General features: G+C 42.2%; 2 protein-coding genes across 2 annotated transcripts in view; one reads left to right on the forward strand and one right to left on the reverse strand.

The window, feature by feature from the left end:
• Positions 1-11,122, forward strand: part of LOC116045619 (transcription factor Maf-like) — a 51,106-nt gene extending 39,984 nt beyond the window's left edge. The window contains exon 3 of the mRNA XM_031293354.2: positions 4,685-11,122. The gene's annotated coding sequence lies outside the window, so the exon portion shown is untranslated. The remainder of the gene's footprint in view (positions 1-4,684) is intronic.
• wwox (WW domain containing oxidoreductase) overlaps positions 4,631-17,374 on the reverse strand; it is a 135,649-nt gene continuing 122,905 nt past the window's right edge. Inside the window, exon 9 of the mRNA XM_031293353.2 lies at positions 4,631-6,053. Within this exon, the coding sequence (XP_031149213.1) occupies positions 5,862-6,053 (192 nt within the window). The 3' untranslated portion in view covers positions 4,631-5,861. The remainder of the gene's footprint in view (positions 6,054-17,374) is intronic.

The raw sequence follows: 17,374 nt of genomic DNA on the forward strand, positions 1-17,374 counted from the left end.
ATGCGTCATTTACCGCAACTCAATAACAACCTTTCTCTCCGCCCGACACACCTGGTCACACAAAATGACACTCACTGTCCTCTGAGAACACACACACAAACACACACACACACACACACACACACACACACACACACACACACACACACACAAAATATATCTCCTTTCACTCTAAGGTGGCCTTAACCAGACACATTACATCCCCACTCTACTATCTGCTTGTGACAGATGTATTTATGTAATGGTTTTGATAGGTATTGATTCACACGGCGGAGCCAGTTAAGAAACAGAGAAAAATGAGAGTTCAAAATCAACATGGCTGGGTGGGGGGGGTGGGGGGGGTGGGGGGGGGGGGGTATGTAGTTTAGATGACGCCTAACAAGAAGAAAGGAGACGCAGAAAGAAAAAGACGTGTGTGGAGAGGAGAAAGGTCGCCAGTGACGGCAAAACATTTAGATGAACCTCTGGTGGAAGGCACACACAAACACAGATTTGATTAAACAGATGAGTGATGAGAACGACTGAAAACATGCATGAAATTTGTGTGTGTGTGTGTGTGTGTGTGTGTGTGTGTGTGTGCGTGTGCGTGCGTGCGTGCGTGCGTGCGTGCGTGCGTGCGTGCGTGTGACCTTGGCTTGGCCCGGTGGTAAAGTGGGGCGTCAAGAGAGTCAGTGTGAGAGCAGCCAAGCGTTCTCCCTCAGATTAGCAGGCTTTATTACTGCCACCAACCACTGGCCTGACAAATCCTCTTATTTCATTTTACCTTCCTTTACCTCTGCCCTGCTCTTTCTCTTTTCCTCACTCTTTTATTCCCCTAAAACCCCCTTCCCCCTCTTTTCACACGACTCTGCGGTAGCTTTGCATGCTTCACCTTACACCCCGCCAGGCTCGCTCTCTGTTTTCACTCACAGTGTAACAACCCTATTTTCTGTTTCCTCAGTTATTTCTCTTCATTGTCTTTCCATCTTCCATACCGCTCTGCCCATATATGTACAGTTCTTTTTCTACCTTCCTCGACTCCACCTCTTGCTCCACTCCTCCTCTCCCTATCTCTCCCCCCTCTCCCTCCCTCTCTATAGTGTGATGAATCTGTAGACAGGGGCTAATAATTGTACTTCAGCCCAAGTGCTCATTTTTCTTTGTGTTTGAAAGCTGTGACAGGCAGCTCTTTTTTCTCTACCCCGTCTCTCTCTCTCTCTCTCTCTCTCTCTCTCTCTCTCTCTCTCTCTCTCTCTCTTTTCTTTCTATCCTCACACAATGGTGAGTAAAATAACTCAGGGTTTACAAGGTCATGCTGTCTAGCGGTGAGGACACGCTGGGGATTTGGGGCTGGAAGGATTTCCTCAGGTGCCGTGTTGAGACTTCAATAAAAACAGAGAAAGTTATAGATTGCACAAGCAGATCTACAGGGGGAAATAAGTGCATTTGATAGTGAACAGGCTTACTGAATCATGGTTATCTTGATCCAAATGTTATCAATGCTGCTTCTAAGAACCTTTATAAAACAGCACAAGAAAGAGGCAAGGGGAGAGAAATGTCTACTTTGTTGCATGTGCCAACAACTCCAGCATCTTTGGATTGCACAACTTGAATCATTTGCAAGGAGAAACTACTTAAAATGCTATACTTCGTCATATTAAACATCCACATGTTTTTTGCAGTGTGTTTTAGTGCTACTGGTGCATTACTTCTCAGAGAGAAATGCATCTGGCACAGTTAGACGGGGCAGCCCCACTGCTAAAGCTTCACACATGCACATAAATAAACACACACACACACACACACACACACACACAATGGTTGTGTCATCCTAAAATGGAATTAAAATTACATTTTCAAACATCTGTGAAACAAGACTTATTAAATCAAAAGATTTTATTTTGACAAGCAGGCTTTTCCTTTTTATGAAAACATACTAATTTAGTACAAAGGGAGTCTGGGGAAATTATCAGCTAATTTTTCTTTCTGCAATTATTAAAAAATATATAATCTCAGGTCCAAACAAGAAGTGTGCAAGCAAAGCACATGTGCAGATGCAGTACAAGGAAATAATATTTTCATCGACTGTACAGTAATACTTTATGAAAATTGATCAGCAGTTTTAATCACAATATCATCCTCAAAAGAGAGCGATGGAAAGAGCACAGGGGAGGGAGGAGAACAGAGACTTTATTGCCTGCTGCAGTTAGATGGTAAATTTCCTCCTGGCAGATATTTATTGAGTTAGTTGAGTCTAGAGAGAGCTTTAACATTGATTGTGATCATTAAATATATCCGCTCGAAATGGCAACATGGCATTCCCTCAGTCAATGGAGCCAATAGGAGTAGAACAAAGGCATAATCAAATCAATTCTCTCATAATTATTCTTTGAGAGGTGAAATTAATCACAAGAAGAAATAAAAACAATAATGGAAAATGAAATGGTCAGTCGTAAACAATTACGGCCCAAATTGAAATAAAGTCAGTGAAGGAAAAAAAAATCAACTGTAAATCCAACTAATTAAAATAACATTCTAATGTATATTGGTTATTTGGTTAACACAGGCTTTCGGTTATTATACTGTCTTGTACTGCTATTATAAGAGAGAAATAAAGAGACAGAGAAATGAAGAGAGACAGAAAGAGTGTGTGTGTGTGTGTGTGTGTGTGTGTGTGTGTATTCGTGCATGCGTGCCTTGACTGTGGGGTCAAAGGATCACCATTCACCTCTTGTGAAAGCTGTGCTTCTCTCTCCTCCCTGCTCGCTGAGAGGAAGTGTAGCTTATTGATTAGCTATCAGATGATTCCGATAGGGCCTGATCGATAGGACTTTGTATGAAAGCCAGGCAGGACCCCCCCTCACCACTCAGGCACACACCCATAGATCGGCCACTGCAGTGCACAGCCGCACAGACGTCTCCTTGCTTGTTTGTTCGCCTGAAGATCCTCCTTTGTGTCTTCAGTCCGGCCCTCCAGTCGAAGGCTTCCTCAAACGCTCGGTCTGTTTTCTATAGCTCCATAGAATTGTCATTGATAAGCTTAGCTGATCATGATGACTTCATCATTAGCTTCGGTTCTCTTGACATTTAGTCACAAACCGTTGTGGTTATTTTATTCCCAGAATTAGACTTCCTCCTTTAGCAGACAGGTAGAGGAAAGGGGCCAAACATTACAGAAGTCTCAGGTGTGAAATTACTCACTTTAGGATTATCACAGAAGCAGGTTGTGAGATTCTGCGATAAATTAACCATCTTAAGAAGTTATTCAGTCTAGAAATCCTTTGAATAAAATTATATTTCGATAGCGGTGGAGTGTGACACAATGCAGAAGTCAGACCGAACGTGAGAGACCAGTTGAGGCAGGAATAGTCGTTTAGTATATCCAGTGTAGGCACAGCCAAACAGGAAGTCTGCAATTGGAAACAATAAACACGGCAGGGCAGACTAACTTAATAAGTCGCTGGGGTCTAACAACAGGCAGAATGAAACTAAACAGCTGACACGCTAAACACTCACTAACTGGGAAATATGTCAAAGCAGAACCAGGCAGACACTAGAGAAGGGAAGAATGTCCTCTCTTACAGAGGCATGTATCAATGCTCTGCAGACTGAACACACATGGTTAAAATGTGCTGTATAATTTATTAACAAAAAGGCAAAGTCTCATGTGTGGCAACTTTTTCCATGGATAGTTCAGCAAGGACAGAAGTATAGTGACAGAGCCTGATCAGCACCACGGACAGCGGCCGGGGCAATCCTGTTATCATTAATATCTTTAACATTGTAGTGGTAAACTGCTGTTTACTCCTATTTAGTATGGTTACAGCTGAATCACTCAGTATGTAATAGATGAATGTAATTGTGTTCAGGGGGCACCTGGACAGTTTTATAAAATCTGCTTGGTTTCTCACTCAGTTATTCGCTGGGTAAATATGAGACACCAACTGCCCTTGCAGATTGTGTAGTGTGTGTGTGTGTGTGTGTGTGTGTGTGTGTGTGTGTGTGTGTGTTTTCTATCTATGTTCCATGTGTGTCCTGTGCTGTGAAAGGAAAGTGATAAGACACCTGTACTCTGGGTGCAGTACATATTATAACAGGGAAGGACACCGGTATCAGTTTCTGGACAGGCCACGGCTGTGTAAAGGCATAGCATGTTTCTGACTGATGTGTGAGTGGGTGTGCATAAGAGGGACACTGAAAGAGACACAGAGGAAAAGAGATGGAAAAAGCAGCGCTGAATTTCAGTGTGTGTGTGTGTGTGTGTGTGTGTGTGTGTGTGTGTGTGTGTGTGTGTGTGTGTGTGTGTGGCGTGTGTTAGTGTGATACCACAGCAACTGATGATCCATGTATGAGAGTGCAGGTCGTCTGTGGGGTTGGCTGGTTGATATGTACATGACATACAGCATATGAACAATGTAGAGAGAAAAATGTAATTTTTAAACAAATAAATGTATTTGTTAAATGTATGATTAAACACACTAATGTTGATGCTTTCTTAGTACACATTCAATATTTTTCTTTTCTCAGGAACAGTTCTACTTAGTCAAACGTCAGTGTTGCTCACTTACGGCTCCCTACACAAATATCTCCCCCTAATGGCCTTCAATTGAATGGACTTCCACTTTGTGTTTAAAAAGATTTCACACACATGTTACTATAAAACAGATTTTTATTAAATGTTCTTTCTCATTTGTTTTTCTTACAGATATCATGACACTGGAATGCTGATGTTTCAAGAGCAACCTCCGGCACCCAGACTGCCATAAAGCACAATGTCTCAAAAGCGTCCCAACAGCGGCTTCAGGGCAACCAATCCACAGAATACCCAAAGCCAGAGTTCAAAAATTAAACAATGATGATATAAAATAATAACAGGAGACTGAAATCACTTTCAAATTCTTCTACTACAACAAGGGAAGAAACACAGAAATTAAAGATCCTGGACTCTGGAAAAACAATTCTCCACCATCTGTATTTGCTATTCAAATGGACACGAATCATCCCTTAAAATACCTCCAAATTGTAATTTAGATTCACCAGATTATAAATTATTAATACGTAGGTTGAGTCAAATAACTAACAGAAAAAAAAATTATGATGTCCACACCCCTTTAGCACATGCCCAGAAATCAGGATATTGTAAATATTGTACAGAAAAACAAATAGGGACATTGATAAGAAATAAAATTATTGCAGAATATTGTATATAGCCATAAGAATCATACCTCTAGTGTGTTTATATATCCATGAGTGTCACATGCCCATTACTCCTTATTTCATCTAAGCCCAAAAAGATTTAGGCACAACGATTAACCAACGCTCTCTGTATCTCAATAGGAAACATCAACATCTACGTAGAACTAGACAAGAGGATACTGAATTTAATTGGAAAGACACAATATTTGCAATATAGTGCACTTTTGCTGGAAATGGATGCATATGCCATAGAGTGTATGCTTATTAGGTAACCCTGTATTGTTAGCAAGACAGGTCATTTGCTTCTTTGAACTTTGCTCTTTTAAATAGTTGTGAAATGAAGACTTGAAAACGTTATAAAAAGCTACTGAGACAAACAGAGAAAAGAACAAACTTTAAGAGATCCCTGACATCCTCCCAAATCTTCTCCCGTCCCACACCTCCCATTGTAAACTACCACAGCAGAGCTGAACACAACTTTAATTTATTCAGTAGTGTATATGAAACTCTCTCCTGTACTGTTTATGTAGTGTGTTTTAGCTCCCGTAGACTTCCGTGGTTTGGCAGCTCTCTTGTATTGTGCAGTACAGTTAACTTTTATTCAGTTCATACCTAACTGGACATGACAGTGACCCACCATCCTTCCTGTTTGGCTAGTCCACCTCCTCCACCTCCTCGTCGGTCCATCAGAGGGCCTGTATGCCTGCTGACCTCTCTGCAACCAGGCGCTCGCTCAGCTCCCACAGGCTGGAAGCGCTGCTCTGGTCCTGGGCCTGGATGGACGGCAGGCAGCGGAAGCAGTTGTTGAAGTACATGCCGCCTAACCCTTCCAGCTCCGGCGCTACGGCACAGTACACCGTAGTGGCTGCCCCTTGTTGCTGTGGACAGAGAAACACAAAGAAAGAGATAGGAGTTCAGCAGGCGACTCATGAGACTGAGACAATGAGGCAGCGTCAGCCTTCGGGAGAAGACAAAATACAGAGAACCCATTTACTGACTTAGACATTAGGACGTGCCCTGTCCAGAAAAAGAACAGTGGACACCGACTACATCGATACGTCCTCTGTCAGACACATACATCTACACACACACTAACACAGAAATAGAGACAGCAGGACAGAGTGTCAACAGGAAGAAGAAGAAAAAAGGACTCTACAAGCCGTCTCTCCCCTCTTCCTGCAGCCCATGATGAATGGGTCATATTACCATGGGAACAGCATAACCCCATCACTGTACATATATTTATATACATATATTTATTTATTTATTTCAATACCCTGTGTGTACAGGACCTCTGGCTATATGGGACCATAAGAATGCTACACATGTATAGACTCACAGTGGCGAATGTGAGAACATGAAAATTACACCAGCTCCTGTCTGGAGGAAACCACAGCTTTTATGTATAGTGTTAAAGAACAGGTTTTATGCCATGGTTATGAATATGTATATTTTCACATGATGTGTATATGGGTTCAGCCAGGCTTTTAAAGTTGAGAAAAAGTATTGGGAATGATGCAAATACAATTCTGTACCTAGGTGTTTAAATCAGAAGTTGGAATAGATAAGTGATATTTTCGCAGACAACACACACACACACACACACACACACACACACACACACACACACACACACACACACACACACACACACACACACGGCTTTCCCTCGGGCTCTTTCTCAGTAAGTCCTCTCTCATTTTTTTAAGGCAGGTTTAAATCTGAATATCACTCAAGTCTCAACCCATAAATTGACTCTGTTTCATGTTGTCTCAAGGCGAGATGCACTGTAAAAGAAAAACAGTATTTAGACGCAACCTGCTAAGTTCTCTAATACACCCTGTCCCATCAGTCAGTAATTAGTAGGGATATTCTTGGAGGAGGGAGATTTCTATGACATTTGAAAATGAAAGTTGAAACTGCAGCAGAATAAACACGTCAGAGAGAATTACACACATAAGCCAACTGCTCAAAGAGGAATCTTTCATGTTGCCGCTCTGGCTAAAAGCTGCTGTGACAGCTTCCCTGCAAACTCTGGGGCTGGAGACAACTTCTATACGACCACATGAAATGGCTTGCCTCTTTATCTCCCAATGAGAGGCAGCCAGAATGAGATGTGGGGCAGAGAGAGTGAGAGGGAACACTGATATGGAGGCTGAGGACTAATGTTTAGCACAGAGCACTGGCACACACTGAGACAACCCCATATGCGCAGTAGTCAAACATGGGCAAGACACACAAACATACAAACATGCATGATGGAGCCACATTACATGCCAACTGTTTGAACAGTTTCCTAAAGCAGCTGTGAGACAAACACACATGAAGTGGAAAGATCCATCAAGGTCTAAAGCATTTATACTTTCACATGCAAGTAGAAAAATGTGCACATAAATACAAATACAATGAACAAACTACACACACCAACCAGATTCCAAGAATTCTTTTTTTCTCATCAACACACACCAAACCACAGACACACACACTCACACACAACCCCCTCTCAGCTCTTTGTAAACTTCCGCCAGGAGGAGCCCTGGTGTGTAACGTTGCAGCAGTAGATTGAGTGTGTTTGAAGTGCAGTGTGATGAGAGAGCTGGTAAACAGCAGATGAAAAGGCAGCATCTCCCTGTGTGCCGCTGTCTGTCTCACCTGCCAGTGGGGCGATAACTTCATCCACATCACATGTCGCCATATCAAACAAATGCCAAGCAGTGTCTCTGAGTTGCAGGTTCACACACGCTCAGTTTAACTCATCTCGCTCGCTTAGGGCATCTGATTTAGCTCGTCTGAGAGCTAAATGCTTTTTAAACTCCACTGAAGATTTCAGCGCTGCATGCTCTGACTCGCTGACGCTCCCTTGAACTTGGCTGACTTTCAAAGCAGTTTGTTTGTGTCCAGTTACCAAACACTGGTCCTGCTGCTAGTTAAAATATTGATAAAAATTACTTTAACTTTCATAATCCATATTTATGTGGCAGACTTCATAATCATGTCTTCCGTATTATTTTTTTTCAAAAGTGCAAAGTCCATTTCTGTCCTAGAAAAAAGCTGGGAGTCCAGCAATGTGCTATCTTTTTGGTGTTTAGCTCATCCCCCTCACCACTTGACCCTGTAACCTCTGCAGAAGATAAGGCTGATGAGATTAGGCATTAACATGCTCAACCACCCACCACAGCCATCTATCATTGTGTGTGTGTGTGTGTGTGTGTGTGTGTGTGTGTGTGTGTGTGTGTGTGTGTGTGTGTGTGTGTGTGTGTGTGTGTGTGTGTGTTTGCAGATAGGAGGCAAGGGGTGTGCGAGGTAGTGAGAAAGAGAACAAGAGGGTGTATGCAGCAACAACCTCGATACATTACGCAATTACACATACACACATACAGTATTCATATGTGCATGCCTGAACACGAGCATGCACTTGCACACGAGCACGAACAGATACGCAAATAAACATTTGGGACAATCTACACGAATAGGGTATATCACTGAACCAGAGTGCATCATACACATCTGTGGTGTACCAGCCATTTCTAACCCATGTGAAACTGTAGATTATGCCTGTAAATTTAGCTGTCTAAAAACTGATGGATTTTGCTGTGTGTCTTTCTATCTTCTGCAACTAAATGTGAATCGTTTCCTTGTGTACAGTAGTAACATCTGTGGTGTTTTAGAGTTGTTCTCTACTACCCAAAGCTGTAAAATTGGACTTGACTGACAGGTTGACTTGACAGGAGACTTCTGACTGGATAACACAATAATAATAATAATAATAATAATAATAATAATAATAATAATAATATGCAGCAATTTGCCATGTTGCAGGTTATTGCAAAGGTTTTGTGTGCATTTACATTACTTAATCATTGTGATTAAATTCATGATTGTCGGGTTGCCCTGCCTATTGCTGTGCAAATGGCCTATTCAGAAAGTCAGTAATGTGGATCGCTCCACCTACATACATTTATAGATATTTCTTATTATTCTTTAAAATGTCTAATAATTTCAGTGATGAGCCTTTGTGTCAGCAATGTAAAACATTATTTTAAAGGGTTTTGACTAGTGCCATGTCATTAATTAGCACAGTCAACATTCAGAGACCTTACTTGAGACTTGACCAGGACTTTTTTTTTTTTTTAACTTGATACAATTACTTGAGACTTCGCTTAAACATTCCCCAAAAGAAAAACAGCTCTGCTATTACCACACTGATTTGGGGAGGGGAGAAGATGGGACAGATAAAGTGCACAAAAACAACCATAAATCTAAAATGTTAAAAAAAAAATAAAGATTACTGCACCACAGCAATATGACAAACCAAAGGAGCAGGACAGTTTTTCTGTGTATATCTGCTTTTGAGGGTAACAAAAACACACCCAAATGCTGAGAAAATAACTTACAAAAGACCCTGCAATAAGCTGACTGTGGAAATACAGCAATGGGTCTGCACTTAGCCTGGTATCCACTACTACGGCTAACTGCTCTGGGATCAGATCCAAGTCTTCCATCTCAGTATCGACTAAATACCCATGGACCTCATGGACTTGCAATAGAAATGTCCTTGTATAGTGTTACGCAATAATCAGTTGCTGAAAACTCCAAATTGAGCGTATTCATAAGCAAAAAGCGTATGTGGTGGAGATGTGATGTTGTTGAATTAACAGTAATGTTACTTTGCTGTGTTCTGTTCTGTGTCTTCATCATCCAAGTTGTACTCAGCCAGATGAGCTTTCTCTGACCCTATGCATGTGACCCTTCACCCCCACATCTGTAGTTATGACATCGACCTCTCCCTCTGACCTGGATGTAAATAAACCCAGTACTGTAGAGCAGTCTGTTTTTGGCCCATCCCTGTACATACAAACCTGTAAATACAAACAGCTATGCATGCTGAAAACCTAGCAATTCTTTCAGGTACTTTTATAATCCCCAAATTCTCATATGGCATGTGCTGGAAAAATAAGAATACCTTAAAAAAAGTAGAAAAAAAGAAAAGATTAAAAAAAAAGTTTAAAATAAATGAGTTGATGATATTGTCAGGCAATATCTCTCTCGGACAGTGTGTGTAGAGTCTTCCTGTTTTCTTACTCCTGTGGGTGGTTCTCTTCCTTTGCCTGTATTCTGTGTTTCTCCTCACCATCTGTGGTAGTTGTTGTCAGTTGGCATTTGTACAGCAGCGAGGGTTGAGGCAGAGCAGAAAAGAGAGGGGGACGTTCATCAGCTGACCTCTGTGATTGCACTCCAATTCAGCAGCAGCAGTGCTATATGCTGGCAAAGCTATATATGCCTGGGACACAATTTGAAAACTTCAGTTCCTGGCATGAACCATGGATCATTACAGCATATGCCCATGTTTGTCATACGAAGGCCCTCTGGATTTACAGCAAGTCAAGAAAACAGTTTTGGTTGGAATCAAAATTAGATTTTTTATTTATAGTTTTTGTAGCCTTCTTGAAGTTTGTTAAGCTGTCAATCACAGACAAGCAACATTCGTTGATTTGAAGTACCCACTGTGTAGTTCCATAAGATAAAAAAGTGCTGATGAATTCTTGCAAATGCTATTTTACCTGGTTTTAGAGAAAGACACATTTTTTGAAAACAGTAAACTACAGATTTCTTTTCTCATCTGTAAGTGGTAAAATACCTGAATTCTCAAGGTACTTGATGAATAAAACGCATAGAATCCAATGTAATAAGGCTACAGCATGCATTTGGAAATTATTTCCTGGCTTGTAGCCCCAGTAAAGGGATCAGAAGGAGTGCAGTGTTTGCCTCAGCCCTCTGCCCAGCCTCGTGGACTAGCTATCCTGAAAGTGGGATTCCAAAGGTATTGCGATTCTGTTTCAGAAATGGTTTTTTTCAGCCTGTGATGTTTCAAATAGATGGAGGTGTCTGATTTTTAATCTGTGCTAAAGATATTTTACATTTAATAAATAACCATTGAAATCAAAAACGTCCTCTGTGTACGTGTGCAGTTTATGTGTGTGTGTGTGTGTGTGTGTGTGTGTGTGTGTGTGTGTGTGTACAGCTATCTTTGCCCTCAGCTGTGGTAACCTCTGCGAGCTGACTACTCAGCTGAGTGTGGCTGGCCCAGCTGTAGAGGGAATCCTGGGTAACGCGGTCCCCTCAGATAAACAAGTGGCCCCTCTATTTAGCTTGACCATTCAACCAAGAGGGGAGGAGATTAGCACCTCAAACACCTCAGCGCACACTTCAGATAGTTCCCTGACACTCACCCCTCTGTCACCCTGACTGAGGTAAGCCAAAGGTCACAGTAGATGTAAGCAAGTAAAGGTGCTGTGGATTTTTCCAGTTCTAGCATGATAAAATAATCCCCAAGCACTCTACAAATGGTTAATGTTTAGATCCTTTGAGTATGACCAGCTCTCCTCATCATGGGTCTCCCCAGTGATTAGTCTACCCCTGGTCATCTGTATATACTAAACTCTATTTCATACCCTCCATTAGCCCATAGGCGGATGGCTAATACTCACCTATTGGCAGTGTGCTCCCCTGAGGGGCATTAAGGACAGGATGGAAGGGCCAGCCTCCCCCCTCCCTCCTTCTCTTTCTATTTATTCATCATGCCTGCACAATCTCTCGCAGTCCGTCAGCCTTGCCCCCTGCTCCTTCCTCAGCCCCGTTCTTTTCCATCAACCCTCTTCAGATCCCTTTTTCCCTGCAGCCCCATCCCCCTCCGGCCTCATAATTTACAGGACTAGGCATACAGTAGCTGAGATCTCATGGGTAAACGGTCATAGTAGGACCTCTTGAAGGTAAATGGATCTCTTTCCCTGGAGTCCCAGATCACAGATGAGCCCTGTTGACATTCTTTCTTTCTATATAATCGAGCAGAGGGATGTAGTAGAAGATGAGAAGCCAGAGAGAGAAAGGAGCAGAGGAATAAACTATGTAGGAGTGACAGGGACACAACACAAAGCACAGCAGGAAACCCCCCCCCTGCACTATTTCTCTCTCTTTTTCTCTGCGGCCCTCCCTTTCCCCCTTTTCGTGCCAGATAAGATCAACAGAGTGTCAGTCATCAACAGCCTCCTGTCACACTGTGATTGTTCATCTGTTTTGTGTGTGTGTGTGTGTGTGTGTGTGTGTGTGTGTGTGTGTGTGTGTGTGTGTGTGTGTGTGTGTGTGTGTGTGTGTGTGTAAATGTGCAGTCCAATGCGACATCGCTGCATACATTTAATGCCCGCATGTTCGAGGGAACAATAGAAAAGGAAGTGAGGAACGAGGTGGAGGGAATGCAAAGGACAAGAGGTAGAGGAGGAGGGGAGGCATAAAGATGAGAGGAGGGACAAGGAGAACAGAGAAGGAAACAAAGGAGAGGAGGAGGTGAGGGAGCTAGGACACAAGGCATCCATGGGGAAAACGACAAGGAGTCAGAAGGACTTGCGCAATGACTGTGAAACTATCTCATTTTTATCTTGCGAGAGGACTTCCGAAGTGATCCGCACAACCTAATTATTTTCCCCTAATAAAAGCAACATATGCTAAGACAATAAAAGGCCTTATTGGACACCTATTCATTAAAGAGGAGCAGTAAAAGAGCAGGACTCTGGCACAAGGATTAGCTTTTAAAAGGGCTTTTCTCTGGCTGGAAATGGCCTTAGTCTTCCATCAGCACGCCCATATGGGTGCATAGCCCACCATAAAAGATCTGAATTATACATGAAGAGGCCTGGCTGCTTTATTGGCTGTGATCTGCTTTTTCACTCTCACCTGATTGCGTCAGTGCACGACACCTCAAAGTTTGGATCTCATCTGCAGTGTATGAACACAAGGCGTGCAGTTTTGAACGAAGAAATGTTCAAATGTTAAGTACATATTGGTAATGACAACCATTCAGCAGCAGTAAGATAACCCATAATTCACAAAAGTTGGTCAAGTTAGTAACACCTGGTTGAAATAACGCATGCTGGTGACTCAAGTCTGACAGTTTGACACGGTGAAGTCATTATTCCATATGGTCAATGCACTGTAAGTGTCAGTATGTTTCTATTATGAGCAGAGCAATGCTGTCTGTGTGTCGGTATGTGAGTGTGTGATGAGCTGGTGTAATAGGGCCACACACAGGTGTGTGTATGCTCACCTCCTCACTGATGCACCAGCTAATTGGTCTCCTGCGGCAACCTGACATATTCACACACTCACGATCTCTCACACACATTTTCAGGTGTGCACATACAAAAACACCCACACACACACACACACACACACACACACACACACACACACACAATGTAGTGTGCAATAGTTATATCCACATGTATACAGATTGTGTAAATATGCACACATGTGCAAACACAACCATGCATGCGGCCACATGCACAGGCGGCCCGCAGAGTGTATTTCCAAATGAACTCATTATCACAGTGCTGACTCCGAGTGAAGAATGACACCCTAACAGACTGCTCATACTGTACACACACCTACTGTAAAGTACTGTAAAAGAAAAGAAAAACCAATAACCAGAAAGCCATACTGTAAAACACAAGCTGTAAAAAGAAAATGTAGCCAAGAGCCAAACATCTCTAAGTTGCCTCCAAAAAGTGTTATTTCTCCCACAAAGAAAAAAGGCAGGAGCCCCCTAACATAAATCACGCAAACATGATCTGGCTTTTTGTTATGTTAAATACCGACGGTGATAGCAGCCGTCAAAATGTAACATTACAACTGGGAAGGAAGCCCTATTGTTCAACAGAGATACATTTTAAAGCTACCACACAAAGCAGAAAGGGAAATGTATTTTTAGTCAAATGACTGACATGGTTGGAAAGAAAACTGTGAATGATAAGTTGTCTAGTCCCATTGAATGCACACAAAGTAGCTTCAGGTGCAAATAAAAATGTCTGTCTTCATTTCCTCTGTCTAAGAGCATAATTAAATGATGTCCTTTTTAATCCTCAATATTCTGTTTCTGTTTGCTTTCAAGCTCATCCTAACCCTATCTTAAGTTCATCTTTCTTTTTGGCTGTAGTAGGAAATAAAAAAAGTCTCTTCACATTGTCTATCCTGCTCATAACCCCCCACCCCCCCCACCCCTTTCCTCGTGGTGGAGGTCGAGAGAGGGATGTTCTGTTTTAAATAAGAAGGCAGCACTGGCCCATTAAACTCTGATAGTAATGATATTAATTTGGCAGGAACGTGTCATTTTCACAGGAGAGCAACTAGCTGAACTGTCATTACGCACACACTTTACACACACACACAGGCAAAGCATTCTGTCTCACTCACACTGTCTCTTGCACACACTCGCACACAAAAGCATGCTCTCCCTCCCTTTCTCTCCCTCCCTCTCTCACACACACACACACACACACACACACAGCAGGAACATGTCACAGGAGAGCAGCTAGCAGTAACATTATGAGAGAGTCGGAGAGATCTGCTAATGGGATAGATTAGTGTGCCCTTGGTCACAACGGCTACAATGGAGTGACTGGAGCTGTGACTTATATCCATGTTCCCCCTGTTCACCCCTTTTTTACTCTTCTCTATAGCACTTTCTCCTGCTTCTCTTCCTCTGACCCCTTCTTCCTCTCTCCCTTCTGATACTCCAGTTTCACATTGTATTTTGTCTCTTGCTTTAGCCTCTATGGGGCAGACTTGTCATCACTAGGTTGTGGATGGGTTCTGGAAACTTCTTTAGAACAGAACACGAGCAAAGATCAGGGGAAGGATGACAGAACTGTTTGTGTTGCAGCAAGAATGCAAGGCAGTGACACATTATCATAATTGTTTAGTTTTTTTTCCATTTATGGATCTTTGTTAATAGAGCCTAATGAGCACAGAGGACCTTACTAATCAATACATGAATAAAAGTGATGGCAATCACAAAGTGTTAGTTGCATGCTGAATGAAAAAGCTGTCACAATCAACTACACTAAAATGTTTTCATTTACTCATGTCTTTTTATTGTTTGTAGCATTTCATTTTAATAAATTACAGATTATTATGCAAACTTTTTTTGCATCTACTGTAGAAGTTTGGGTTTGGTCATGTCGCCAGCTTGATATTTAAATTGGAATGGCTCAAACTCAAAGTGAATACATGTAAACGGTTGGGTGTGTTTATTAGCAACTGAGAAAACCTGAGAATGAGAGGAAATGGCACAGAGGGGAGATAGCGAGATTGAAAGAACACCTCTTCTAGAGGAAAAGGGTGTAAGATTAAGAAAACTTTGCATTAAGAAAAGCAGGTGTAAAGTTACTCTTTGGGCAAAAAACCCAAAGGACTGCCGAGCAAGCCTCTGAGCATTGACCTTTGTTATAATTAATGGAGACTGTTGTTATCGCTACCAAAGAACAGTCAAGGTAGGTCACTTTACCTTTTCTTTATCGTAGTTGCCACCCTGCATGAGAGTATTGCCTCAGTGATGGCTTCAATGGGGAGTTTTAGTGTCAATAAGCAAAAAGAGACCACTACAGTGAAAATGTACAGTATGCACATGCATAGAATTGTTTTTTCTCTGTGTGCTTACCATTGAAACACATAAAACATTAGAAAGACACAAGCAAATATGTATTGTTTTTCTGTGAATTTGCCGTAATCGCTGTATTTGAGTCACTGCTCGCTTATCAGGCTATGACACTAATAAGATCAGTCCAGTCTGCTAAATATACTTACACACACTGTCTCTCTGGCACACAAACACACATGCAGGTCACATATGCATGCCTACATACATTCACACTCACATTGAGCCTCAAAGCAGAAAAAACACTACGGAGGGATGTGCCACTGCACAGTGCAGTATAAGAACAAACTGAATGTATTTACCTATTTTTATTGGTATGCTGATCCATGTGTATGTGTGTGTGTGTCCCAATATGCTCCTGTAAGTATGTGTGAGTGTGTGTGTGTGTGTGTGTGTGTGTGTGTGTGTGTGTCCACGCTGACCCCATCTCGGCACTCCTGACCGGTTGAATGCGGGCTGCATAAATTAGTGCTGATGCTCTGCTATGTAATTATGCTGCTGTCAGGACGGCCCCTCTACTCAAATTCATTTTAATAAAGTTGGTCTCCAAGGTTACCGACCGGGGGTCACCTTCTGTGTCAGCCCCTATGGATCGCGCCCACTGAACATTCTGAAAGTCTGCGGTCGGACTACGGTAACACCTTAACACGACAGCTTGAACCCCCCACATCACAAACACACACACAAACCTCCCACTGACTTACTCAGGATGGAGAGAGGCAGGTGGCAGAAAGGAGCAGGGAGGAAACAAGAGTGGTAGAAATGAAGAGGTGGTACACAGAGAGAGAAAACTGTTCAAATGGAAAGGTAGAATTGAAAAGGTGGGGAGAGGGGTAGGGGGAGAGGGTGAGGAGAGAGAGGTGGGACAATGAAGGAAGAAATAAAAATGAGACTAAAAGAGTAAAAAGAGAGGAGAGGAACAAGGGTAGAGGGACAAGGAGAGGGCGACGGAGTGTCTCTCTTGGGCAGATGGCGGGGTGTATTCTCATTTGTCCTGCTACAGTGTGTGTGTGCTAACACTAACCTCCAGGGCAGAGCTCCAGCACAGAACACGCTCTCAATTAGCCAATAACACAGACCTGCACACACAGCTGGGAGAGGGAAAAGGCATTGCTCTGTCTCGACACAACAAATAGTTAACCATACAGGGACAGTGGACATCGCAACACTATCAGCTGAATTAAGTCCCATGAATTAATTGTGGATCCATTTCTAATTATTTCCAAATACCATCAGATTACTGGTTGTTAAGTGTTACGTGTTTATGCTTAATGACAGTAGAGGTTATGTAGAATATACCAGTCATGCTCTAAGAAGTGATTGAAACAAATATGCCTTTTGCCAAAATGTTTGCATGAAGAAATCTAAATTGAACCTTAAGAATTTTAATATTATTAAATTGACATATTAGCCTATCATTTCTGGTGCAGTGTTATGCTAGTAAATAAAAGAAAATGGCTAGGAATAATGGCATACAAATGTTTTTCTCTGGTTTTAATATGAATCCTAAAATCGTAAAAAGGTAACTGAGCTATCATGCTGACATTAAGTCATCATCTGCCTGTCTGACTGAACTTTTAGGCTACCACCCATGTCTGTATGCTGTCAATGAAATCTTAATGTGCGACCGACTAGATTCGCACAAATGCTGTCCCTGCACTCTCTTTGGTCTGCTATCATTCAGTGTGTGAGAGTGTTTAGCCCAGCCGTGTG

Source organism: Sander lucioperca, chromosome 7 (genome assembly GCF_008315115.2).
Source record: "Sander lucioperca isolate FBNREF2018 chromosome 7, SLUC_FBN_1.2, whole genome shotgun sequence".
In the NCBI taxonomy this organism is placed as follows: domain Eukaryota; kingdom Metazoa; phylum Chordata; class Actinopteri; order Perciformes; family Percidae; genus Sander; species Sander lucioperca.